The 27,894-nt window shown below is 46.6% G+C and overlaps 1 protein-coding gene across 5 annotated transcripts; it reads right to left on the bottom strand.

Annotated features, from left to right (window-relative positions):
• Positions 1–1,087: 1,087 nt before the first annotated feature.
• On the bottom strand, positions 1,088–27,894 carry ATXN3 (ataxin 3). 5 transcript variants are annotated; one of them, XR_012232698.1, is made up of 12 exons: positions 27,745–27,894; positions 23,563–23,727; positions 23,177–23,221; positions 7,751–7,836; positions 7,599–7,665; positions 6,743–6,830; positions 4,671–4,800; positions 4,138–4,307; positions 3,679–3,799; positions 3,501–3,580; positions 1,623–2,102; positions 1,088–1,422 (listed from the first exon to the last, which is right to left on the bottom strand). XR_012232698.1 is itself a non-coding variant. In XM_073578150.1 (11 exons), exons 1-11 carry the CDS (start codon positions 27,766–27,768, stop codon positions 2,011–2,013), a joined length of 1,068 nt encoding a protein of 355 aa, XP_073434251.1. In that variant the 5' UTR covers positions 27,769–27,894; the 3' UTR covers positions 1,088–2,010. The 5 variants fall into 5 exon arrangements, 4 of the variants coding, with proteins under 4 accessions (XP_073434251.1, XP_073434252.1, XP_073434253.1 ...); XM_073578150.1 differs by having other exon boundaries at positions 1,088–2,102; XM_073578151.1 differs by having other exon boundaries at positions 1,088–2,102; positions 3,691–3,799.

Raw genomic sequence — 27,894 nt, 5'->3', positions numbered from 1 at the left:
CCAACTCCTCCACTTTTCCTGGGCCAGTCTTGGCTCTGAACAATGTTGGATGGCAGGGGCCTGTGACCCTCCAGACTCGGTCCTGTATTTCTGCAGATGCGGTGTGACGGCAGACAAGGTGACTCAGATTTCTGTACTTTGACATTTCCTGATCATTTCTAATTCCCTTTGGTACAATTTATTTTGGGTTTAAGTTGCAGGACGTCTGTGCCTCTGATAACACTTCCTGTCCCTGCCCTTAGGCTGTAGGTGTTACGCCAATAAGTCTTCTCACAAATACAATTCTGATTTTATTTGTTTTTGTGCTGGAGAAATAGAACCTGCAGCACAGAGTCACCACAAACGGGCTCTCCATGCATGTGTTGTGACAATCACACAGCCGTGACACATGCAGCTGCGGCACCGAACAGCTGATTATCCGGAGCGCTCCAGGTATCCAGGTTACCGATGCAGCTATTCGATAAGCGCTATAGCTATTTGGCTAAGGGTGAGTGCACACGCTGCGGATTTTTTCCCGCGGAAACGCAGCTAAAACCGCAGGTAAAGTGACCTGCAGTTTTGCCCTGCGGTTTCACACCTCTACTATGTTAAAGGTGTGAAACCGCAGCAGAGTCCGCAGAAACAATTGACATGCTGCGGAAAAAACCCCGCAGCTTTTCCGCAGGTAAAAAACCGCAGCCTGAGCACTGCGGTTTTGAAAACCCATAGGCTAACATGGTGAAGTACCATGTCTGCGGAACTGCTGCAGTTCTGCAGGGCCAAAACCGCAGCGTGTGCACATACCCTAAGGAGTTATCCGAAGCTCTTCGCTCATCCTTAGTGGTCACGCATGTGGTCTGCCCAATCTCTAAAATGCTGCTGTAACCCATAGACTGAGGACTCCATTCATTATTGCATTTGTTCTGCGATTGACCCCCATCGATGTATCCTAGTCTCTGAGCAGGTACATGTGATGTTAGAATACACCTTTTGTCTTTTATGGTGCTACTTTATTTAAAGGGGTAATCCATGCCAGGCAGCAGCATAGCCTCTATCCATAAGACAACCTTTTCATGGCATCTGTCTGTACTTAATAATCTCTCGCAGATTAGTGAAAAGATAAAATTAGCTTTTTATTTTGTGTAGAGTGCTCTGTAAGACAACACACAAAAGAGGAATATGTGGGGGATACAGCACCGTCACCAGGAAGGGGGCCCCCTCATGTGGGTACATGGTCCTGGCAGAGAGGGGTTATTAAAGGGATGCTCCGGCGCCAATCACTACTGCCAGAACCAGTGCAGAACAGGCGCCTGCCAACAGGAGTTTACCAACAATGCACAAGTCCGAAGGCCCAATTGAATGGTGCCACAGTGTCCTTTTATTCAGGAAGGTATTGTTTATAGCGGCCATGATGAATAAGTGGTCAGAGTGATGCCCTGGAATCTGAAAATAATAATCGTCAAATGGAGCTATGCAAAAACATCAGAGAGAGCACAGGAGAAATTGCACATAGTCTATGGATGTACTTAAAATGGTACATTTCTCTCATTATTGACAATTATTTTAAAAGTGGCACTCGCCTATACCTTTAGATATACTAAAACCCCTTTAATATAAAGCGATTGGACCACAGAGCAACTTACTTTAACCGTTCCTGCAGGGAACAAACGATGGCAGAGTCAGATATGTGCCCCCGGTCTTGATTACTGTCATACAAGGACGAAGCTTGTGAAATGTGGGGCGTGACTTTACCTCTACGGCCAACTTCAAAGGGGAAGGGTTTGTGCTTTGGTCATTTAACATTCCGTCAGAAAGGGGGGAGGAGGCGGCTGCAGAAGAAACGCTGCTGCGGTGGTGAAGAATGAATAATGGATGCACACGGACACGTTTAAAAAGACATTCATAAAAGCATCAAAAATCCAAAAGCTGCCGCCAATCGACGATATATTTAGTATGTACATCCGCGATATCTGCAAGACGAGCGGCGGCTCACATAGGACACGTTACAGTGGATTGGCCGAAACCCAGTGGTCATTTATCCTGGTCCTCAGACTTGGTCCCACCAGTGTCCAGAGACATTTTCATGGCGGCTCTGAGCATGTCGTCTTCACTCATCATAGGGGCTGAAGAGAAAGGAAATCTATCTGTAAAATCCAGCCATCACTAGAGATCAGAGGTGTCATTACTGAAAATGCCTCCTATCCATCACTAGAGATCAGCGGCGACATCACTGAGAATGCCTCCTATCCATCACTAGAGATCAGCGGAGACATCACTGAGAATGCCTCCTATCCATCACTAGAGATCAGCGGTGACATCACGGAGAATGCCTCCTGTTCATCACTAGAGCTCAGCAGTGACATCACGGAGAATGCCTCCTATCCATCACTAGAGATCAGCGGTGACATCACTGAGAATGCCTCCTATCCATCACTAGAGATCATCAGTGACATCACTGAGAATGCCTCCTATCCATCACTAGAGATCAGCAGTGACATCACTGAGAATGCCTCCTATCCATCACTAGAGATCAGCGGTGACATCACTGAGAATGCCTCCTATCCATCACTAGAGATCAGCGGTGACATCACTGAGAATGCCTCCTATCCATCACTAGAGATCAGCGGTGACATCACTGAGAATGATCTCTAGTGAGGGATAGGAGGCATTCTCAGTGATGTCACTGATGATCTCTAGTGATGGATAGATGGCATTCTCAGTGATGTCACTGATGATCTCTAGTGATGGATAGGAAGCAGAGGTGACATCACTGAGAATGCCGCCTATCCATCACTAGAGATTAGCAGTGACATCACTGAGAATGCCTCCTATCCATCACTAGAGATCAGCGGTGACATCACTGAGAATGCCGCCTATCCATCACTAGAGATCAGAGGTGACATCTCTGAGAATGCCATCTATCCATCACTAGAGATCAGAGGTGACATCTCTGAGAATGCCGCCTATCCATCACTAGAGATCAGCGGTGACATCACTGAGAATGCCTCCTATCCCTCACTAGAGATCAGAGGTGACATCACTGAGAATGCCTCCTATCCATCACTAGAGATCAGCAGTGACATCACTGAGAATGCCTCCTATCCATCACTAGAGATCAGAGGTGACATCACTGAGAATGCCTCCTATCCATCACTAGAGATGAGCGGTGACACCATTGAGAATGCCTCCTATCCCTCACTAGAGATCAGAGGTGACATCACTGAGAATGCCTCCTATCCGTCACTAGAGATGAGCGGTGACACCATTGAGAATGCCTCCTATCCCTCACTAGAGATCAGCGGTGACACCATTGAGTATGCCTCCTATCCCTCACTAGAGATCAGCAGTGACATCACTGAGAATGCCTCCTATCCATCACTAGAGATCAGCGGTGACATCACTGAGAATGCCTCCTATCCATCATTAGAGATCAGTGGTGACATCACTGAGAATGCCGCCTATCCATCACTAGAGATCAGCGGTGACATTACTAACAACGCACAGTGGCTGACACTAGTTACCTGTGCCTGCAGTTACAGAAGCGTCTGTCATTGCGTTGTTAACCTCGGAGGACTGTTCATGTTTTATCTGCTGTTGTTGTCTATAAGAGATTTGCGCAGTTAGTTTCCTTGATGAAGCTGCAGCGATTTTTCAGTTTTACGATACAATGTAATTAATTAAATGAAAGCTATTTGTTACTTTTCAAAATACATCTGTCGTCTTTGGCGCAGTTCCTCCTGTGTGAGCGATTCTGTGGAGGTCCCGGATGGCTGTGGCACGCAGGGGCCTGAGGTTCCTGTGTATTCGCTGCGATGTCCGCCTGCAATGACACACACGGATGGTATTATGGGTGGTGGTTTAGTGTCAAAGGAGCACGTACAAAAAAGCTTAACCTTAGAAATTGTAGGATCCCATACACATTAAAACTGAGGCTTGCATCCACCCTCTGGAGATTAGCAGGATGATAAATTGTAACAAACTATCATTGATTTTATAACTTTATCAAATAATTTTCCCATAAATTGGAATTCTCCCTTTACCAGGTCAAATTTTCAACCTCCAGTAATTTACATTCATTGCTAGGAAGCAGAGATATTAAAAGTGACAAGGTTTGATACACTACACTGCATATCTCTGGACCCCATGGTGGTGCAGTACCTTGCATGCTGAGCCGTATTGCTCTGCGGAGATCTGCCTCCTCGTCTTCCATGTCTATCTGTTGCCTACTGAGGGCCAGCGCCCTCTGCAGGTTCTCTTCATCCTCATCCATCATGGGGGATCCATCGTACACCTGAGGATCCTCCATGCCGGGAATGGCCCTCTGTGAACTAAACAAGAATTACAGATCAAATCTGGAAAATCCCTTGTGAGCGGGCAGTGACTGATACCTCCCTGGATCCTCCTACAGTTCTCCTCCACATATGGGGGATGGTATGGGGTCTGTGGTGCTCCCTAGTAGCAGACTAATATCACCCCCAACTCATGCCCCATTCTTGACTACAACACCTTCATCCCCCAGCTCCTCTTCTGATTTAAAAGCCCAGCATTATGGCATGTTCACACATGACATCTGGGCCTACTAATCAGAAGCGGTGGTGGACAGGGCTCCCGTTTTAAGTCACAAATTACTGACAAGGCTGCTGGACCATGGTTCTTCAAATCGATCATCTGTGAGATCCTACCCACGTTACCTTTGGTCTCTTAGTGATGCATCCTCTCCTATGAGCCGCGGCCGCTGCGTCTGATGAACTCGGACCATTTGAAGGATCTGGTCAGCTTCACAGTCCGGTAGATCTCCCTTTACTACAAATATGGAGTAACCTAAAAAAAAGGATTTACAATGTCAGAGATTTATTGCACATGACATCTCCTACTCCCCCACCGGAATAAAGCTCATAGGCCAGCATGGTAACTTTAACTGAATGGCCACTTTAATAGAGAAATCGACCCTATCAGGGTTGGATCTTCATTGTATGGATCCAGGTGTAGACCAGAGACCCAGGTACTCAGCACAAAATCCAGTGATTGGTCTAGTGTGAATCCACATTATGAAGAGAAAATCTAGCCATCAGGGCTACTCGGAATGAGGCCTGGTCATAGCTGCTAGAGTAGCCGCGGCTAGGACATCGCTGCCAATTGTTTAGGGTTTTCTGGTGTTGCCGTGTATAGCAACAATGGTGTGATCAAGAAAAAAAAAAAATCTCGAGACAGAAGACCCTGTGGACGTACAAACTCAAATGATCAAGAAAAAATGTGAAGAATCATTCTGAATGAAAGATCATTGCAGAATGTGATCAATTGTTCAAATTAAAAAGGTCTGAGGAAACAAATAGAGGACGACGTGAAGAATCATTTTAATGAAAGAATTCAGAGTAGGATGTGAAGAATCATTCTGTTGAAAGGATCAGACGAGGATGAGAAGAATCATTCTAATGAATGGAGCAGAGGTGGATGTGAATAACTGTTCTGATGCTAGAATCATTCTGATGAAAAGCTCAGAGGAGGATGTGAAAAATATTTCAGATGAAAAAGGATCAGAGATGGAAGTGATGATTGTTCAGATTAAAGAGATCTAAGCAGGATGTAAATAATTGTTCAGATGAAAGGAACATAGAAGGATGTGAAGAATCATCAGAAGAAAAGTTAGAAGAATGTTATGAATCATTTATAGAGTAAAAAGGTCTGAGCAGGATAAAAAAAATTGTTTAGATAAAAAGATCAAAGGAGGATGTGAAGAATTGTTAAGATGACAGGATCAGAGGAGGAGGACAAGAATCATTCAGAAGGAAGATGTGCAAAATTGTTTTGAGAAAAAGTTCACAAGGCGATTGTTCAGAATCGTTCAGATTACCAACGTCTGAGGATGAAAATAATTGTTCGGATGAACGAGATCAGAGGAGATGTGAAGAATCATTTGATGAAAAGCAATAGAAAAGGATATGAACATCTGAGATGAAAAGATCAGAGAAGCATGTGAGGAATCATTCTAATGTAAGAAGCAGAAGAGGATGTAATGAGTTGTCGTGATTTAAGAATCAGTAGAAAGTGTGACGAATTGTTCAGATGAAAAAGATCAGAGAAGGATAAGAATAATCATTCTAATGAAAAAAAGATGTAATAAACAGCGTAGATGAAAGAATCAGATAAGGATGTGAAGAATCGTTAAGATGAAAGTAGCAGAGTACAAGGGGAAAAATTGTTCTGATACAAAACATCAGAGGAAGATATAAGGGATTATGCTTGGTTTGTACCGCCTGTTAATCAAAATAAGTCCTCACTCCATAACACAGACGGGCTATCACATTAAATGTCTAGATCTGGCGCCATTATTAAGGAAAACAGAAAGATGATCTCAAGAAGAAATGAGTGTAACTTGTATCACTGAGGAGAGGAAACCATTGCCCGGTCAGATAGATCCTGATTCTGTGCTAATGGGAGGACAAGCGGCTTCAATGGATGACCCCTTCCAATCAGGCTGGTGGAAGAGGTGTAATGTGTGGGGGACGTCCACATGGGCCGACATTCCTGCTAATCGATCACATCTAGTGAAATCTTGGCCACGACGAATGGCGCAATTCCCGACTCTCTAGTACAGCGTCCGTTCTCACAGTCCTCAGCTCTTTCTGGAGGACAACAGCTTATGGTGTAAATTAGGATAAGACTGGACTCGACGCTCGGCTTATAGTGGGGGTTATACATATTGACAGGAGGGAATGCGTTCACCCCTTCAGATGTAGGAGAATGAGACAATATGGAGCGTTACCTTCCTGTTGCAGCTGAGCTAAGAAGAGTGCAAGATAGGTGTCTGATATGAGTTCGGGGCCGGTCAGCAGGGAATTCAAGTTGAACCACTGCAAAAAGTGTAAAAGAAAATAGCAAAAAAATGAACACACTGACTAAATGAAAGTGCAAATAACCAGAGATGAGCAAATTTGTCCCCGGATCTGATTTTGACATACTGTATTTGTGCCGAATGTATATGTTTGATGATCGGTTCCGATTCTAACATATTTGGTAATTTCTACTCCCACTGACTCTAGTGACGTTCGGCTGTGTTCGACGAATATTGCAAAAACAATATTCAATGCCGATCATATTCGGAACCGAATCCGAACAAATTCACTCATCTCTGCACATAACATGTATATGACCGGCACCATCTGCTGTCACGCATGGACTATCAGCAGTTTCCAAGGTATCTGAATCCCAGGGTAAAAAGCGCATTATAGATATATAGGGGCTGGATGTATATAGGGGCTGGATGTTTATAGCAAATTCAAAAAGTCACAGTATAACAGGAATTCTCCAGTTCTATGAGCCTGCAGTGTAAAGAATGGAGGTTTTCATGCACATTGTAAAGGGGCAAGGACAAACTGTTCTATAATTAAGAAATTTTTCTTTAGGAAATATCTGAGTAAATAAAGTACAGGGGGAAATAATCTATGCAAATGTACAAAAGCCATGGAAATCATGAAGAACTTCATGCTTTACACTGCAGGCTACACCTATAAACTATAAAAATTGTGCAAAATACTAACAAGGTTCCTGTTACAGAGATTTCTTTTACATGTAATATCCCGTAAATCCCTGTATTGTTCCACATCTGAGCGGTGACTTACCTGTTTGCCGAGCTTCCGTACAGTAAACCAATGCTCCTTGTAATTACAAATGAAGGCGTGCTCATTTCTGGAGGAGAAGAAAGATCAAACGATTTTTAGATAACATGTACAAATGGAAAATAACTGAAATATTCCAAAAATTCGGGTCTCACATGGGATCGATGCTCAGAGTCTGATACTCAGGACTGTTAAAGAGAATCAGTTCTAGTCCCCAAACTCGGAGGGCGTCACTGATTACCTGCACAAAGAAAAAGTGAGAAAAGATGAGATCTGAGAGAAGGTATTATACTGGGTGGAGAATTCAGAACAAATTTCTAAATGATTAAAGGTTGCCCAGTCCAAATCGATAAGTCTGCAGACTTTTGAGTCCCCCTCGCCCGTTTCTGAGCCGGGACTGGAGGTTATGAATGAGTTATACATACTCCCTGCCAGAGCCCGTCCAGTGGGCATGGCCGTCCAGGGAGCATAGCCAACTACAGAGCATGGCCTCACTCCTTACAAGTGTATAAAAGTGACGCCAAACCCATTGGTAGGCAGCATGTATAACGCATACATACCCTTCGGTCCCGGCTCAGAAATTGGCAAATCCCCACAGCACCCAGTGTGTGCTGGATAGATTCATAAGTCTGTAGTTACACAGGGTGACTGCAAACTTATCGATTTGGACGGACAACCCCTAACACATAAAAACAGGATTTTTGGGTTGCTTACCGTAAAATCTGTTTCTCGGAGCCTTGATTGGGGGACACAGAAACCATGGGTGTATGCTGCTTCCACTAGGAGGCTGACACTATGCACAGAAAAAGGTTAGCTCCTCCTCCGCAGTGTACACCCCACCGACCGGCACTAATTTTCTCAGTTAGTGAGAAAGCAGAAGGAGAAGTAACAAAAGAGTAAAAACAGAACGGACAACTCAACTGTAACCAACAAACAAAAGAACAGGAGTTGCAAAAAATGGGAGGGTGCTGTGTCCCCCAATGAAGGCTCCGAGAAACAGATTTTACGGTAAGCAACCCAAAATTCCTGTTTTCTCTATCGCCTCACTGGGGGACACAGAAACCGTGGGACGTCCCAAAGCAGTCCCTGGGGAAGGAAAAGCAAACTTCCATTAGGTCTGAGAACTCACCACCGCCACCTGCAAGATCCTTCTGCCTAGGCTGGCGAACGCGGAAGCGTAGGTGTGGACCTTGCAAAATTTGGCAAACGTGTGGATCGAAGACCAAGTTGCAGCTTTGCAAAGCTGCAGCGCGGAGGCTCTGTGGCACACCGCCCAGGAAGCACCCACTGCCCAGTTAGAGTGAGCTCTGATTCCAGGAGGGGGCACTCGATGCTTGACCCAGTAGGCTTCCAAAATTGCCGATCTGATCCAGCGAGCAATAGTAGCCTTGGAGGCCGGCTGACCCTTCCGCGCACCATCTGGAATGATGAAAAGTGAGTCTGTCTTCCGCAAGGGAGCCGTCCTAGCCAGGTAGACCTTCATCCCCCTGACCAGGTCTAGCTTGTTCAAGGAGCGCTCCAGAGGGTGGATTGGACCCGGACAAAAGGACGGGAGAAGAATGTCCTCATTTTTTTTTTTGAATCAGATCTTTTTTATTAAACATTCAGGAATCAATACAGAAAGAATATGACATCTTATATAGCTAGTAAAAATTACATTGAGAGCAGATATTATTTAAAGGGTAAAACTCTTCCTGTGTAAGAATAAATAAAAAGAAGAAATCTCAAAACACAGATATTTGCATAAAATTGAGCCTATAAACAACATGGCTCCACAAATAAACAAAAATCAAAATTATACATCAGTGCCTCATTTCAGCGGGAAAACCATCCCCGCCAGCCGCGCCACTCCGCATCATATTTCACCCCCCCGCATATCAGGTCCAATCCACCCCAGCCCCCTCCCACCGCGCCACTCAAAATCTACTTCGCCACAAAGGGCACTAGACTTTATTTTCACCCCCCCAAGAATCCCCTCATCGCAAGCACAACAGCAACTGGTCCAACATCGCATCCCGTACCAGTGCGCCCCAGGGGAGACCCGGTGACTCCATCCATGGCTGCCAAATTTTGTAAAACTTTCTTAATGCATTTCTTTTAAATAAGCCCCCCTTTCCAATCTGATGACATTATTTAGTTTATTTTTAAGCTCTGACAATGTTGGTGGCATAGGATCCAACCAATGATATGCAAGTATCTTTCTTGCCTGATACAGGATGCGTGCTATTCCCAGGGCCACTGCAGAGTCCGGGTCAACCCCCTCCTCCCACAAATTCAACAAACAGACGAGGTGACGGTCGTATTGTGATATGGTATACTTGGGCTATGAGTCCTAGGGTCTGCCTCCAGAAATCCCCAATGTGCCCGCACTCCCACATAACATGCATCAAGTGGGCATCATCCTGCCCACACCTAACACATTGTGTATTGGGCCTAAGTCCCATTTTAAATAATAAGCTGGGTGTTTTATATACCCTGTGAATGAGATATATTTGCGAAAGCCGCTGGCACTCAGAAACCGCCATTTTAGGGACCTGTTCTAGAATATCGGACCACTGGTCCTCCGTCAGGGGGCCAACGTCCCGTTCCCACTTATTCTTAGCAGCAGTCAGTGGATATGTCTCCAGATGGGCAGGCAATAATCTTTTATATAATTCAGAGATAAGTCCCCTAGAAGACTCAGATGTAAGTAGCATATGTAGTGTTTGATTATGTGTCACTATCACCGGATTTGTCCTTCTCTGTTTTTCCAATGCATGTCTTAGCTGTAAGTACTGATAAAAGAAGACGTGCGGGAGGTGAAATTCTGTTCTCAATTGTTCAAAACTCTTAAAGGAATGTCCTCATTTAGGTGGAAAGTAGACACCACCTTAGGAAGGAAGGAAGGCGGGGGCCGCAGGACCACCTTATCCTGGTGGAGCACCAAGATAGGAGGACGACAAGAAAGGGTCGCCAATTCCGACACGCGCCGGATGGAGGTGATGGCCACCAGAAAGGCCACTTTCCTGGAGAGAAGGGATAGGGAGACTTCCCTGAGAGGTTCAAAGGTTGACCCTTGAAAAGCCTCCAGGACCATATTGAGATCCCATGGATCCACGGAAGTGCGGTACAGAGGTGCCGCATGAGCCACTCCCTGAAGAAAGGTCTTGACCTGCGGACGGGAGGCTAACGCCTTCTGGAACAGGCTGGAAAACGCAGAGACTTGACCTTGTAAAGAGCTGATGGCAAGGCCCGCATCTAGGCCTGCCTGGAGGAACGCCAGGATAGAAGGGAGAGAAAAGGACATGGGCGGAACGTCATTGGCCTCGCACCAAGTGAAATAGGCCTTCCACGTACGATAATAAATTCTGGAAGACGATGGCTTTCTAGCCTGGATCACGGTGTGAAAACCTGACCGTTTTAGAACCGCGGTTTCAACAGCCACGCCGTTAAATTGAGCGGCAGAGAATTGGGGTGGCAGATTGGACCCTGAGACAGCAGATCTGCTCTGTCTGGAAGCTTCCAGGGGGCGTCCGTGAGAAGGTTGACGATGTCCGCGAACCAAGCCCTTCTGGACCAAACCGGAGCGATGAGGATGACTGGTACCCCTTCCACCTTGACTTTCTTCAACAGCTTGAGAAGAGGAAGGGGAGGGAACAGATAGGGAAGCTTGAACTGAGACCAAGGAATGGTGAGAGCATCGGTGCCCACTGTGAGAGGATCTCGGGCCCTGGATACGAATTGTGGGACCTTCCTGTTCAGGCGAGACGCTAGCAGATCTACGTCCGGAGTCCCCCAACGACGGCAAATCTGATGAAAGACGTCCGGGTGTAAGGACACTCTCCCGCCGCGAGACCCTCACGGCTGAGAAAATCGGCGGCCCAGTTGTCCACGCCGGGAATGTGCACCGCGGATATCGCTGGAACTGATACCTCTGCCCAGTGGAGAATCTTGGATACTTCCGCTAGAGCCGAAGAACTCTGTGTCCCCCCTTGGTGGTTGACATATGCCACCGCTGTGGCATTGTCTGTCTGAATCTGTATCGGCAGACGACTGAGAAGCCTTTCCCAGCGAATGAGAGCCAGATAAATCGCCCGTATCTCGAGGACGTTGATCGGCAGAATTGTCTCTTGAGTCGACCACCGACCCTGGACAGTCTGATTGCGAAACACTGCCTCCCAGCCGAGAAGGCTGGCGTCCATAGTCACAATCTGCCAGTGAATCGGAAGGAATGATCGGCCTAGGGCAATGAGAGGTGACATCAGCCACCAATTGAGGGACTGTTTGACCCGAGACGAGAGGCGGAATGGACGATCCAGGGAAAGGACAGACCTGTTCCACCGAGACACGATGGCCTGTTGAAGCGGTCTCGAGTGGAATAGAGCAAAGGGAATTGCTTCGGCCGTCGCCACCATCTTTCCCAAGACTTTCATGGCCGAAAGGATGGAAGCTGGGGGCTCTGCAACGAACGTACATCTCGCCGCAAAGATATCAACTTCTCTTTGGGAAGAAGGACTCTCGATCAACGGGTGTCGAACAATAAGCCTAGAAACACCAGACGTTGAGTCGGAACAAGGCAGGACTTCCTTTTGTTTACGAGCCATCCGAATCTGGACAGGGTGTCGAGAACGATGGCAAGACTTTGGTGAGCCTGGGAAAAAGACGGAGCTTTTGTCAGAATGTCGTCAAGGTACAGAAAGAGGATGAGACCCCTGATCCTCAACAGGGCCATCACCGCCGCCATGATCTTTGTAAACACTCTGGGCGCGGTGGCGAGGCCGAACGGCAGGGCGACAAACTGGTAGTGGTCCTGCTGAATATTGAAACGCAGGAATTTCTGATGCCCGGGAAAGATGGGGACATGCAGATAGGCATCCTGAATGTCTATTGAGCACATGAATTCCTGCGCCTCCATGGAAGCCATTACTGAATGAAGGGACGCCATCCTGAAATGCCGCAGGCGGACCCTTTTGTTCAGTAATTTGAGATCCAGAATAGGCCGTACCGCGCCGCCTTTTTTCGGCACTACGAACAGGTTTGAGTAAAACCCTGTGAATCGTTCTGTTTCGGGAACAGGCACAACCACCCCGGAGCTGAGAAGAGAGGCGATGGATGCAAAGAAACCCAGAACCAAGGCGGGGTCTTTTGGAGGTCGGGACTCGAAGAAACGATCTCAGGGCCGAGAAATGAACTGTATCTTGTATCCTGAGGATACAACTTCCCTGACCCAAGCGTCTTCCACCGAGGCAAGCCAGACGTCTCTGAAGAAAAGGAGTCGGCCGCCCAGCTGGGTAGGTGCCTCGTAACTTTCTTGATAGTCATGTCGATGTGGACCGTCCAGTTCTGGATCTGGAGGATCTGCCCTAGGAGGAGTGAGATCACCAGGAGGGAGTGGGCCTAAAGGAGACCTTCTTCCTATACTGGCGCGCTTGCAGCCTTTGTTGGTTGGAAAAGGGCTCTGCCGACGCGACGCGGCAGAAAGACCGAAAGGGCCAAAACTGACGCCTTGGAGGGGGTCTACGAGGCTTTAACTGAGGGAGAAGAGAGTTTGTACCCCCGGTAGGGTCTTTAATGATCTGGTCCAGTTGAGATCCGAAGAAACGCGCTCCCTGGAAAGGCAGATTGGTAAGAGACTTTTTAGAAGACAAATCCGCCTGCCAAGCCTTAAGCCAAATTGTGCGCCGGATTGAAACAACGTTGCTGGACGCTTGAGCTGCACAAGATGCGGCATCTAAGGAGGCAGAGACCAAATATTCCCCTGCATGGGAGATCTGGTTGGCTAGCTCGGCCAGACGTTCCGGTTGGGCTCCATCAAGAATGCCTTGGCGTAGATCCTCCGCCCAAGTAGCTATGGCTTTTGCTACCCAAGTGGAAGCAAAGGTCGGGCTTAGCACCGTAGCAGCCGCTTTGAATGCTGACTTTGCTAAGGATTCTATGATCCTGTCGTTAGAATCCTTCAGAGACGCAACGCCTGAAATCGGAAGGACTGTGTTGTTAGACAGTCTGGACACAGGAGCGTCTACAGAGGGGGAAGCCGACCAGTTGTCGGTGAACTCTTGAGAAAATGGATACAGCACGCCGAGACGCTTGCCTCTTTGGAAACGCCTGTTTGGATTTTCTCTTTCCCTAGTAAGGAGCTTCTCAAGCTCAGAGTGAGGAGCGAAGACTCTGGAAGGTGCTTCTGCCCGTCTGAACGAAACCTCCTGATCTGAGGGTTTCGCAGGGGAGTCTGTGATCTCGAAAGTGTGGTTGATCGCGGCAATGAGGTTCTGTACCGTAACCTTCATGTTCGCGGTATGGTCCGAATCCAGCTCTAAAATCTCTTCGTCGCCTGACTCGGGTGAGGAGGCACAGGAAGGAGACTCCTGGGAAGGACTATGCGGTGAGATGGGGCGAGGGGAGGATTCCGGTCAGAGATCCTTTTGCGGCTCATGCTGGCAGACTCAGATGGAGCCTCTTGTGACCTGCTGGATCCTGCAGAAGTGTCTAGGGGCAACTTATCAAGAGCGGCCACTAGGGACTGAGACACCCTGGTAAGATCTTCCACTGATTGTGATAGAGAAGAAGCCCAGCCAGGGACGGGGGGGTTCACTCTCATGTGGAACAACAAGGGGCTCCTGGGTGGCAGACTCAATGGGATTGCTGCAGTCGAGGCAGAGGGGAGTGGACTGACCTGAGGGAAGTTTGCGATTGCAAGAAGAACATGCAAAGTACTTGACTAAAGTGCAAGTGGGGGCCGGAGGGTGGGCACGGTCAGGCTTAGAGTTAGACATAATGAAGGAAAGTGCCGGAAGGTTGGGGGACAGGAGGCAGAGGAGGTGTCAGTCTGCAGTTGCAGAGCTACTCACGGTCCGGTGTCCTGTAGATACTCCCAGTAAGCGATGCTACACGGCTCGTCTGGACTTGCAGGGCCACAGCAGAAGAGACGGGTCCGGCTGACAGGCAGAGAAAATGGCGCCAGCCTGAGAGGTGCAGAGAAGGAAGCGTGCGCTTTCCAGGAAGAGGATGGACGGAGCTAACCGCCATTGCTGAAGATGGCACCGCCCGCTGGATTAGACAGGCTAGGGTTGGGAGTGGCCGAGCGCCGCCTCAGGGCGCATAATATCAGGGGAGAAGGCGGAGGGCGGGCCTAGCATGCGCGGGAGAGAAGCCCGCCTAAGAATGAGGGCGGGGGGCTTGGCCGCAACGCAGGACAAGGCCCGAAATGAAGTCGGGGCCTAGAGTAAATGCGGCGGCCGCCTGTCAGCGCGGGGCGGCGTGGAGGCCCCGCAGCACTGCCGCGGCGACCGCTCCCGAGGATCGCTGTGGCCGGGCGGGAGAGAAGCCCGCCTATGAATGAAGGTGGGGGCAAAGCCGCTGCAGAACAAGGCCCAAACCGAAGCCGGCGCCTGGATTAAATGCGGCGGCCGCCGGGAGCCGCAGGGTAGTGCGGAGGCCTCGCAGCACTGCCACAGCGACCGCTCCCAAAGGATCCGTGCCTGAGCTGCTGAGGAGGATGCGACTCGGGGGCCTCATACTTACCCTGCCTGATCCGTCTTCTGAGGAAACCTGAGGGAATAAAGGTACCTTCATCATCCAGCGTGCTGATTCCTGTAGAAGAGTGTCCGTGCCTCATTCAAACCGACAGGCTCTGGTAGGCGAGTGGGTGGAAGACGGAGGACGAGGACCAACTGGATCGCTGACACGCACCCGTGTTAGGCTCTTGGTCCTGCCGTGGAGAGCTATGAGGATACGGAGTGGCAGTACACGCCGTACTCATAGTCTCTTTGTGGGACTACAGATGTGATTATTCACTCTGTATCCCTCCGGAAACCTGAAAGAAAAACGACGCACACTGAGGTAGATATGGGTCTAAAGAAAGACCCGTGTCCACCTCCTACTGACACTAAGCTAAGCTGAGGAAATTAGTGCCGGTTGGTGGGGTGTATACTGCGGAGGAGGAGCTAACCTTTTTCTGTGCATAGTGTCAGCCTCCTAGTGGCAGCAGCATACACCCATGGTTTCTGTGTCCCCCAATGAGGCGATAGAGAAAAGTATATATTATTTATCCTGCACTGATCCTGAGTTACCTCCTGTATTATATTCCAGAGCTGTACTCACTATTCTGCTGGTGCAGTCAGTGTGTACATACATTACTGATCCTGAGTTAGATCCTGTATTATACCTCAGAGCTGCACTCACTATTCTGCTGGTGCAGTCACTGTGTACATACATTATATTACTGATCCTGTCGTACATTCAGTGTTTTACTCTAGAGCTGCACTCACTATTCTGCTAGTAGTCACTAAGTACATACATTACCGTACCAATTATGAGTTACATCCTGTATTACACCCCAGAGCTGCACTCACTATTCTGCTGGTGCAGTCACTGTGTACATACATTACATTACTGATCCTGAGTTACATCCTGTATTATACTCCAGAGCTGCACTCACCATTCTACTGGAGAAATTACTGAGTACATACATTACATTAATGATCCACAAGTAGAATATAATGAGTGGAGCTCTGAAGTATATCAACTGTATAGAGCCTAAGATCACACTTCCTTTATGCAAAATCTTGGGATACAACGACTCTTTCTTGCTGAACTACACAGTGTGAATGTGGTGGTAATTCTCCCTGTGACTCTGGGTGGCTCAAGCCTTACACCTGGACTGTACACATATCTCTTATTCCCCAAGTTGACTATTTTGGGGGACAAAACCAATGGGCACAACCACAAAGATAACCCCAGGATACTATGATGGGCAGCATGGTGGCTTAGTGGTTACGGTTAGTACTGTACTGTATATAAGGCAGCACGGTGGCTGAGTGGTTAGCACAGTTGCTTTCCAGTGCTGAGGTACCGAGACTGAATGTTCTCCCTGTGATTTGTGGGTTTTCTCCAGGTTCTCTGGTTCCTTTCACTTAAGAAATTTATATTGTGAGCCCCAATGGGGACAGCGATGATTATAGCTAAACTGATTTGGAATAAGATAGAGCTATGTAAGCAATGGATAATAATGGTGAACGCTCGCTACGCCCATATTCTGTGTCTTGGGGATCGGTGAGCAGAGTAAGTAGTGTGTTTGGAAGTTACTGGCAGACAGGGCCCTAGACGGGGCAGACTCTACACCCCCTTCTCCATGCAAGTGGCGGTGGTGTATCGTCCTCCCGGCCCCTTCCATCAGTTCCTGGATCATTTTGCCACTTGGCTTCCACATTTTCTCTCCTGTGACATCCCCACCCTCATCATGGGAGATTTCAACATCCCCATTGCTCTTCCCCTCTCCCCATGTGCTACTCACCTTTTATCTCTAACCTCCTCGTTTGGCCTTTCGCAGCTTACTAATTCTCCAACGCATGAAGACGGAAACTCCCTCGACTTGGTCTTCTCTCGGCTTTGTGCATGGATGATTTTGCAAACTCCCCTCTCCCGCTCTCTGACCACAGCCTTCTTTCATTCTCTATCAAGAACTGCCAGGCTGCTCAGGTCACCCCCACTGTCCATACTTATAGAAACAAACAGGCCATTAACACCCAGAAACTTAAGGGGGTTTTACACTAAGCGATATCGCTAGCAATATCGCTAAAACGTCACTGGTTTTGTGACGTTATAGCGATATTGCTAGCGATATCGCTATGTGTGATACTTACCAGCGACCGGCTCCCCCGCTGTCCATCGCTGATCGCGCGAGAATGTCCGGCTCCATTTCTCGTCGGGCGCTTCCTGCTGAGACGACGAGCGACGCTGGACGCGGGCGGGAGGACGCAGGATCGCTGTGTGTGAATGGTAAGTATCGTGCGCTGCGTCGCTGCTGCATCGCTGTGAGATCTTTCTGTATGAAAGCTCACTAGCGATCATTTAGCGATGCACCAGCGATCCTGACCGGGTCGGATCGCTGGTTGGATCGCTGGTGCATCGCTAAATGTAAAGGGGCCTTTATGAAGAACTTGTAGTCTTCATTGGCCCCTATCTCCTCCCTCTCATGTCCTGATTCTGCACTGAAGCATTACAAGGAAACACTTCAAAGTGCCCTGTATGAATTTGCACCTCCTATACATAGAACACCACAACACAGACGGCGACAACACTGGTACACACTGCAAACACGCTTCCAGCAGCGGTGCTCCAGGTGCGCCGAACGTCTGGAGAAAATCCAATCTACACAAAGGTTTCATCCATTATAAGTTTATGCTTAGAACATACAACACTGCCCTTCAACTCTCAAAACAAACTTCAACACCCTCATCACCTCACTGTCCAATAACCCTAAACGTCTCTGACACTTTTCATTCTCTACTCAACCCAAGAGTACACGCCCCAACCACAGAGCTCCGAGCTGACGATCTGGCCAATTACTTCAAAGAAAAAATTGACCAGATTCGACAGGAATTATCTTCCAATCACCTCATACCATGCACTGTCCTCCCTCCCCCACTGCATCTAGCTCACTCTCTGATTTTGAACCAGTCACAGAAGAAATAAGCAGGCTCCCTGCATCCTCTCGCCCAACCGCCTGCACCAGTGACCCATTTCCGTCACATCTCCTCCAGTCCCTTTCCCCTGCTGTCACCCCTCACCTAACTAAAATATTTAACCTCTCTCTCTTCTGGTATCTTTCCCTCCTCATTTAAGCATGCCATCATACATCCACTACTTAAAAAACCATCCCTCGACCAAAACTGTGCCGCTAACTATAGACCTGTCTCTAATCTTCCCTTCATCTCTAAACTCCTGGAACGCCTGGTCCACTCCCGTCTTATCCGATATCTCTTTGATAACTCTCTTCTCGACCCTCTCCAATCCGGTTTCCGCTCTTTACACTCTACTGAAACTGCCCTCACTAAAGTCTTTAATGATCTACTAACAGCTAAATCAAATGGTCATTACTCCATGCTAATTCTCTTGGATCTCTCTGCAGCATTCGACACTGTGGATCATCAGCTCCTCCTCACTATGCTCCATTCTATTGGCCTCAAGGACACCGTTCTCTCCTGGTTCTCCTCCTATCTCTCTGACCGCTCCTTTACTGTATCTTTTGCCGGTTCCTCCTCCTCTCACCTTCCCCTTACTGTTAGGGTTCCTCAAGGATCGGTTCTAGACCCCCTCCTCTTCTCCTTGTACACTGCCCCTATTAGTCAAACAATCAGTAGATTTGGTTTCCAGTACCGTCTCTATGCTGATGACACCCAATTATACACTTCTCCTGACAACACGCCTGCCTTTCTAGAAAGCACCGGCGATTTTCTAAACGCTGTGTCTAACATCATGTCCTCACTATATCTGAAACTGAACCTGTCAAAGACTGAGCTCCTTGTGTTTCCTCCCTCTACTAATGTACTTATCGCCGACATTGCCATTTCTGTGTGTGGTTCCACTATTACTGCCCAGCAACATGCCCGCTGTCTTGGGGTCATACTTGACTCCGAGCTTTCCTTTGCCCCCCACATTCGATCACTGGCTCGCTCTTGTCATCTGCACCTCAAAAACACCTCTAGAATTCGACCTTTTCTTACTTTTGACTCTGCAAAAACTCTTCTGTTTCTCTTATTCATTTTCGTCTCGACTATTGTAACTCTCTTCTAGTCGGTCTCCCTCTTACCAAACTCTCCCCTCTCCAATCTGTCTTGAATGCTGCAGCCAGGATCATATTCTTCGCAAATCGTTACACCGATGCCTGTACCTTGTGCCAGTCATTACACTGGCTACCCATCCACTCCAGAATTCAATATAAACTTATTACCCTCACAGACAAAGCCCTCCATGGCTCAGCACCACCCTACATCTCCTCCCTTGTTTCAGTACACCACCCTACCTGCACCCTCCGTTCTGCTGATGACCTGAAGTTAGCATCCTCAATAATCAGAACCTCCCACTCCCGTCTCCAAGACTTTACACGTGCTGCGCCAATTCTTTGGAATGCACTTCCCAGGTCAAGACGATTAGGCTGTGTGCACACGCTGCGGATTTTGCTGCGGTTCCGCAGCGGTTTTGGCCGCTGCGGACCCGCAGCAGTTTTTGCTGCGGTGTACAGTACAATGATTCCCTATGGGAATCAAAAACCGCAGTGCAGACGGTGCGGAATTTTCCGCGCGGATTATCTGCGGTTTTCAATCCGCAGAAAGAATTGACATGTCAATTCTTTCTGCGGATTCTCCTGCGGTTTGCCATCTCCTGCATTGAGGAGATGAAAAACCGCAGGGCAAAACCGCAGAGCAATCCGCAGGTAAAACCGCAGGTCTTTTGACCTGCGGTTTCACCTGCGGATTGTACAAAATCCGCGCGGATGAATCCGCACCTTTTCCGCAGCGTGTGCACACAGCCTTAGTCCCCAATCCCCACAATTTTAAGCATGCCCTGAAAATGCATTTATTCAGACTGGCCTACTGCCTCAACACATTAACCTAATCTATCCCTGTGTGGCACAGGCAAAAGTTTTAGCATAACCAGGTTCCCCGCATCATGTTCCCACATGCTTTATGCATCCATTAGCCCTCTGTGTCTGTACTGTTACACACTTAACATTATGGCTGGTCCATACAATAGACACTAAATCATTTGCCACAGACTATAACACAGAGTGTCTGTATATATTTCCACACCAGATCTCCCAGAGTATATACATGTGACTTATTCTATGTCCAAAAGTAGAAAAAAACTGGACAGACAAATTTACTATATAAAAGACAATGTGAATAACAACCATAGTCTAATCATGAATGTTACCTTACCTGGGGCACACACAGCCCCTACCCTGTTTAGGTTTTCACAAGGACTTTACCCATTCATGTGCAAGGAGGAGACATCAAGAAAACAATAAATCCATAAACACTCTGAGTAAAAGAAAGATCTCACCCATGCGTCTGGAAGATGCCCAAAAATCAGATGTCCATCAGAGTCAGGTCAGGTCAGGAAACAAGACATTACCCTAATCAGACCCTATAGGGACTAGCGGACCTGACACCCATGACTCCTGCCCTAACAAGGGCAGTCCACATCTGACCCTCACAAAATGCATCCCAACGCGTTTCGTCATTTGTTGACTCTTCAGGGGATCTAATTGCACATATTGGACGCAGAAACACAATAACTAGGCTGCCTCCTAGGTGACAATGGAGTGAGGCAGATTGAAACAAGGGGCTAGATATAGCCTGCCAATCAGGATAAATTCACTCACCTGAGATTCACTGGAACGCACGCCACAAGTCCTCAATTAACTTTAAAGTGCCACCTATAATGAATGATGCTAGACGCCATGAACGCTACGCCTCCTTTATTCCTGCCGTGTATATTGACGTAAACCACGCAATCCGGGCTGCCATACTTCTGGTTTATTCACTAAGCCCAAAACCACTTGGTTGCCTACGAACGTTAAAGGCTGCTATAGATGTGGCCATTGTGTTGTTTGTTCCCACATTGTTTCTAGCAGTGACTTCGTTAGTAATGTTACAGGAGAACAATTTCAAATTAGAGAGTTTACTAACTGTAGCAGTAAAGGAGTGATTTATAAGGCCACTTGCCTATGTGGCAAGGAATATGTGGGCAAAACTATTAGGGAGTTCAAACGTAGGGTGGGGGGAACATATTGGGGACATTACCCATAAAAGAGATACCCCCATTTCACGCCACATTAATCAGTGTCAGGGTGGAAACATTAATTCCATCCATTTTATGGGGATTGAGAGAGTGAAAAAACCACCAAGAGGTGGTAACTGGGACCGTATTATCCTGCAAAAGGAGACCAAATGGATTTTCTGTTTAGATACTATGACCCCTAGGGGGCTAAATGACCAACTTAACTATAGCTGCTATATTTAGGATGTACATATGTGTGTGAACCTTTACATGATTTTATCTTCTTTGTAAATACTGTAAAATACCCACTTAATCATTATTTGGCTACTGTATTATTCTATGTTTGAAGGTTTGATTTAATTTCATGTTGATTTCACCTTATTTTTATATAGCCCTTAGGTTTTGAATAACAGATATGCGCATGACCGTTGGCCCAATGGCCATGATGCTTTGGGGTATATCTGAGAGACCGTAAGCTTGTTTGCCTGGATTATGGCGCAGGCGCTAACATAGGGTTGTATTAGTATTGTTATGATTTCTACGACATTTGCGGAGGAGTCCTGTGTTGATTGATTTACGCATGACCGGAAGTTCCGAGGCCATGTTGCTTTCGGGTATATTGAACTAACCGGAAGTATGGCAGTGGAGACCGCAATGTATATGTTTGTATGCACACCGGGAGGCCTGATGTCTGTTAACTTGGATCGCGGTGTGAACGTGAATACAGGGTTGTACTAATGCCCGGAGTACCGCGATCGTTTCCGCGGTATCTGCGGAGTGGTCTTAAGTTAACATAACTGCGCATGACCGGAAGTTGTGCGGCCATGTTGGTTTTGGGCTTAGTGAATAAACCGGAAGTATGGCAGCCCGGATCGCGTGGTTTACGTCAATATACACGCCAGGAATAGAGGAGGTGTAGCGTTCATGGCGTCTAGCGTCATTCATTATAGGTGGCGCTTTAAAGTTAATTGAGGACTTGTGCGTGCGTTCCAGTGAATCTCAGGTGAGTGAATTTATCCTGATTGGCAGGCTATATCTAGCCCCTTGTTTCAATCTGCCTCAGTCCATTGTCACCTAGGAGGCAGCCTAGTTATTGTGTTTCTGCGTCCAATATGTGCAATTAGATCCCCTGAAGAGTCAGCAAATGACGAAACGCGTTGGGATGCATAGGGACATTGTAGGGCTAATTTTGTGAGGGGCAGATGTGGACTGCCCTCGTTAGGGCAGGAGTCATGGTTGTCAGGTCCGCTAGTCCCTATAGGGTCTGATTAGGGTAATGCCTTGTTTCCTGACATGACCTGACTCTGATGGACATCTGATTTTTGGGCATCTTCCAGACGCATGGGTGAGATCTTTCTTTTACTCAGAGTGTTTATGGATTTATTGTTTTCTTGATGTCTCCTCCTTGCACATGAATGGGTAAAGTCCTTGTGAAAACCTAAGCAGGGTAGGGGCTGTGTGTGCCCCAGGTAAGGTAACCATTCATGATTAGACTATGGTTGTTATTCACATTGTCTTTTATATAGTAAATTTGTCTGTCCAGTTTTTTCTACTTTTGGACATAGAATAAGTCACATGTATATACTCTAGGTGATCTGGTGTGGAAATAAATACAGACACTCTGTCTTATAGTCTGTGGCAAATGATTTAATGTTTTTTAACTTCACTTTATCTTTTGGTAGCTTTTATATACACTATTAAAAGTTATGTTTTATTATTTCCCTACTTGTTGATTTATCATTCTATATTGTGAGAAATTGTGGATTTTTATTCCACTTAGTGCTGTATTTCCTGGTCCATACAATCAGGGCAACTGTTACCACCCACCTTTCGTGTCTACCTTTTTTTCCTCATAGATTGTAAGCTTGCGAGCAGGGTCCTCATTCCTCTTGGTATCTGTTATGATCTATGTGATTATTGTTATGCTGTAATGTCTATTGTCTGTACAAGTCCCCTCTGAAATGTAAAGTGCTGCGGAATATGTCGGCGCTATAGAAATAACATTTATTATTAGTATGATTCCTATGTACAAAGCTCACCTGGATGGAGAAGAACCCACTGTCATCCATGTTTCCTGACGGCTGCTGCAAAAAGCAAACAGTGGGTAATCAGTGATAAAACTATGACCGTGCAGACACGAGGGGCTGGACCCTCCACATAGTCTGGGGTTTCTATATTTGCAGTAGAAACCCCAGTCCTGCTCAAAGACTTGAGGATTTGTTACAGTTGGTCAGCCTATGATATGAGATCGCTAACATTTGTATCAAACAACTCTGACTTTGCAGGTTATAAATCTGCAGATGTAACCAAAATGTTTCCATGCACTGACAACAAGCAGAGATTGTTCAATCCACCTTAAATGGAGTCTTCTGGCGCAACATACAACCCCCTGTTCAGCACATGGTTCAGGTGAGGCACTCCTTACCTCCACAAACGTACGGTACTCGGCGGTGGCCAGGCCGCCCTCTGCCATCCTCATCCTTTCCTGCTCGTCCAGCTGCAAGGCAATGGTGGACAGCTCCACGGGACTGAAGTACTCGCCCTGCAGGAGGTTGTTGAGGCAGTGTTGTGCGCAAAGCGAGCCCTCTTGCTGAAAAACAAGAAAATACATACAGCTGTGATGTCACATCTCCTGTATAATAACATTATATACCGTGCTGTGACGTCACATCTCCGGTATAACAACATGATATACTGTGCTGTGACATCACATCTCCCGTATAACATTATATACCGTGCTGCGACGTCACATCTCCCCTATAATAACATCATATACCGTGCTGCGACGTCACATCTCCCGTATAATAACATTATATACCGTGCTGCGACGTCACATCTCCCGTATAATAACATTATATACCGTGCTGCGACGTCACATCTCCCGTATAATAACATTATATACCGTGCTGCGACGTCACATCTCCCGTATAATAACATTATATACCGTGCTGCGACGTCACATCTCCCCTATAATAACATCATATACCGTGCTGCGACGTCACATCTCCCCTATAATAACATCATATACCGTGCTGTGACGTCACATCTCCCGTATAATAACATTATATACCGTGCTGTGATGTCACATCTCCCGTATAATAACATTATATACCGTGCTGTGACGTCACAGCTCCCATATAATAACATTATATACCGTGCTGTGACGTCACATCTCCGGTATAATAACATTATATACCATTCTGCGACGTCACATCTCCCGTATAATAACATTAGATACCGTGCTGTGACATCACATCTCCTGTATAATAACATTATACACCGTGCTGCGACGTCACATCTCCCGTATAATAACATTATATACCGTACTGTGACATCAAATCTCCGGTATAACATTATATACTGTGCTGTGACGTCACATCTTCAGTATAACATTATATACCGTGCTATGACATCACATCTCCCGTATAATAACATTATATACCGTGCTGTGACGTCACATCTCCCGTATAACAACATTATATACCGTGCTGCGACGTCACATCTCCCCTATAACATTATATACCGTGCTGCGACGTCACATCTCCCCTATAATAACATCATATACCGTGCTGTGACGTCACATCTCCTGTATAATAACATTATATACCGTGCTGTGACGTCACATCTCCTGTATAATAACATTATATACCGTGCTGTGACGTCACATCTCCCCTATAATAACATCATATACCGTGCTGTGACGTCACAGCCGTCCTATAATAACATTATATACCGTGCTGTGACGTCACATCTCCCCTATAATAACATTATATACCGTGCTGCGACGTCACATCTCCCATATAATAACATTATATACCATGCTGTGATGTCACAGCCGTCCTATAATAACATCATATACCGTGCTGTGACATCACATCTCCCGTATAATAACATTATATACCGTGCTGCGACGTCACATCTCCCGTATAACATTATATACCGTGCTGCGACGTCACAGCCGTCCTATAACATCATTATATACCGTGCTGCGACGTCACATCTCCCGTATAACATTATATACCGTGCTGCGACGTCACAGCCGTCCTATAACATCATTATATACCGTGCTGCGACGTCACATCTCCCGTATAACATTATATACCGTGCTGCGACGTCACAGCCGTCCTATAACATCATTATATACCGTGCTGCGACGTCACAGCCGTCCTATAACATCATTATAAACCGTGCTGTGACGTCACAGCCGTCCTATAACATCATTATAAACCGTGCTGTGACGTCACAGCCGTCCTATAACATCATTATAAACCGTGCTGTGACGTCACATCTCCCCTATAATAACATTATATACCGTGCTGCGACATCACATCTCCCCTATAATAACATCATATACCGTGCTGCGACGTCACATCTCCCGTATAATAACATTATATACCGTGCTGTGACATCACATCTCCCGTATAATAACATTACATACCGTGCTGCGACTTCACATCTCCCGTATAATAACATTATATACCGTGCTGCGACATCACATCTCCCGTATAATAACATTATATACCGTGCTGTGACGTCACATCTACCGTATAATAACATTATATACCGTGCTGTGATGTCACATCTCCCGTATAACATCATATACCGTGCTGTGACGTCACATCTCCCGTATAACATCATATACCGTGCTGTGACGTCACATCTCCCGTATAATAACATTATATACCGTGCTGTGACGTCACATCTCCTGTATAATAACATTATATACCGTGCTGTGATGTCACATCTCCTGTATAATAACATTATATACCGTGCTGCGACATCACATCTCCCGTATAATAACATTAGATACCGTGCTGCGACGTCACATCTCCCGTATAATAACATTATATACCGTGCTGCGACATCACATCTCCCGTATAATAACATTATATACCGTGCTGTGACGTCACATCTACCGTATAATAACATTATATACCGTGCTGTGATGTCACATCTCCCGTATAACATCATATACCGTGCTGTGACGTCACATCTCCCGTATAATAACATTATATACCGTGCTGTGACGTCACATCTCCTGTATAATAACATTATATACCGTGCTGTGATGTCACATCTCCCGTATAATAACATTATATACCGTGCTGTGACGTCACATCTCCCGTATAATAACATTAGATACCGTGCTGCGACGTCACATCTCCCGTATAATAACATTAGATACCGTGCTGCGACGTCACATCTACCGTATAATAACATTATATACCGTGCTGTGATGTCACATCTCCCGTATAACATCATATACCGTGCTGTGACGTCACATCTCCCGTATAATAACATTATATACCGTGCTGTGACGTCACATCTCCTGTATAATAACATTATATACCGTGCTGTGATGTCACATCTCCCGTATAATAACATTATATACCGTGCTGTGACGTCACATCTCCCGTATAATAACATTAGATACCGTGCTGCGACGTCACATCTCCCGTATAATAACATTAGATACCGTGCTGCGACGTCACATCTCCCGTATAATAACATTATATACCGTGCTGCGACGTCACATCTCCCGTATAATAACATTATATACCGTGCTGCGACGTCACATCTCCCGTATAATAACATTATATACCGTGCTGCGACGTCACATCTCCCGTATAATAACATTAGATACCGTGCTGCGACGTCACATCTCCCGTATAATAACATTATATACCGTGCTGCGACGTCACATCTCCCGTATAATAACATTATATACCGTGCTGCGACGTCACATCTCCCGTATAATAACATTAGATACCGTGCTGCGACGTCACATCTCCCGTATAATAACATTATATACCGTGCTGTGACGTCACATCTCCCGTATAATAACATTATATACCGTGCTGCGACGTCACATCTCCCGTATAATAACATTATATACCGTGCTGCGACGTCACATCTCCCGTATAATAACATTAGATACCGTGCTGCGACGTCACATCTCCCGTATAATAACATTATATACCGTGCTGCGACGTCACATCTCCCGTATAATAACATTAGATACCGTGCTGTGACGTCACATCTCCCCTATAATAACATTATATACCGTGCTGCGACATCACATCTCCCCTATAATAACATCATATACCGTGCTGCGACGTCACATCTCCCGTATAATAACATTATATACCGTGCTGTGACATCACATCTCCCGTATAATAACATTATATACCGTGCTGTGACGTCACATCTCCCGTATAATAACATTATATACCGTGCTGTGACGTCACATCTCCCGTATAACATCATATACCGTGCTGTGACGTCACATCTCCCGTATAATAACATTATATACCGTGCTGTGATGTCACATCTCCCGTATAATAACATTATATACCGTGCTGTGACGTCACATCTCCCGTATAATAACATTATATACCGTGCTGTGACGTCACATCTCCTGTATAACATTATATACCGTGCTGTGACGTCACAGCCGTCCTATAATAACACCTCGTGTCTGTGGTTTCCTCTTCCTCAGGTGTTTGGTGCCTTTGGCTCCCGGTGATCACTTATGATCGTCATCCCAGCCCCCTCCATCTCCGGTGACCCCTCCTCCAGCTTCACCCGCTCACTGATGACAACTTACTTTTTCGTGGAAGATCACCTCCATGTTTATTTGTCTCAGCTGCCGGCCACACCCTCTCGCTCTACGTCACGGAAGTGCCGGTAACGCACTGACCAATGGTCGATTCAAATTCACATCACGTGTATGATGCTGATCAGGTGACCTTCTGTA

Source organism: Dendrobates tinctorius, unplaced genomic scaffold (assembly GCF_039654945.1).
Source record: "Dendrobates tinctorius isolate UK_male_01 unplaced genomic scaffold, ASM3965494v1 ptg000058l, whole genome shotgun sequence".
NCBI classification, from domain to species: Eukaryota; Metazoa; Chordata; class Amphibia; order Anura; family Dendrobatidae; genus Dendrobates; species Dendrobates tinctorius.
This window is presented reverse-complemented; position numbering and strand designations above follow the sequence as displayed.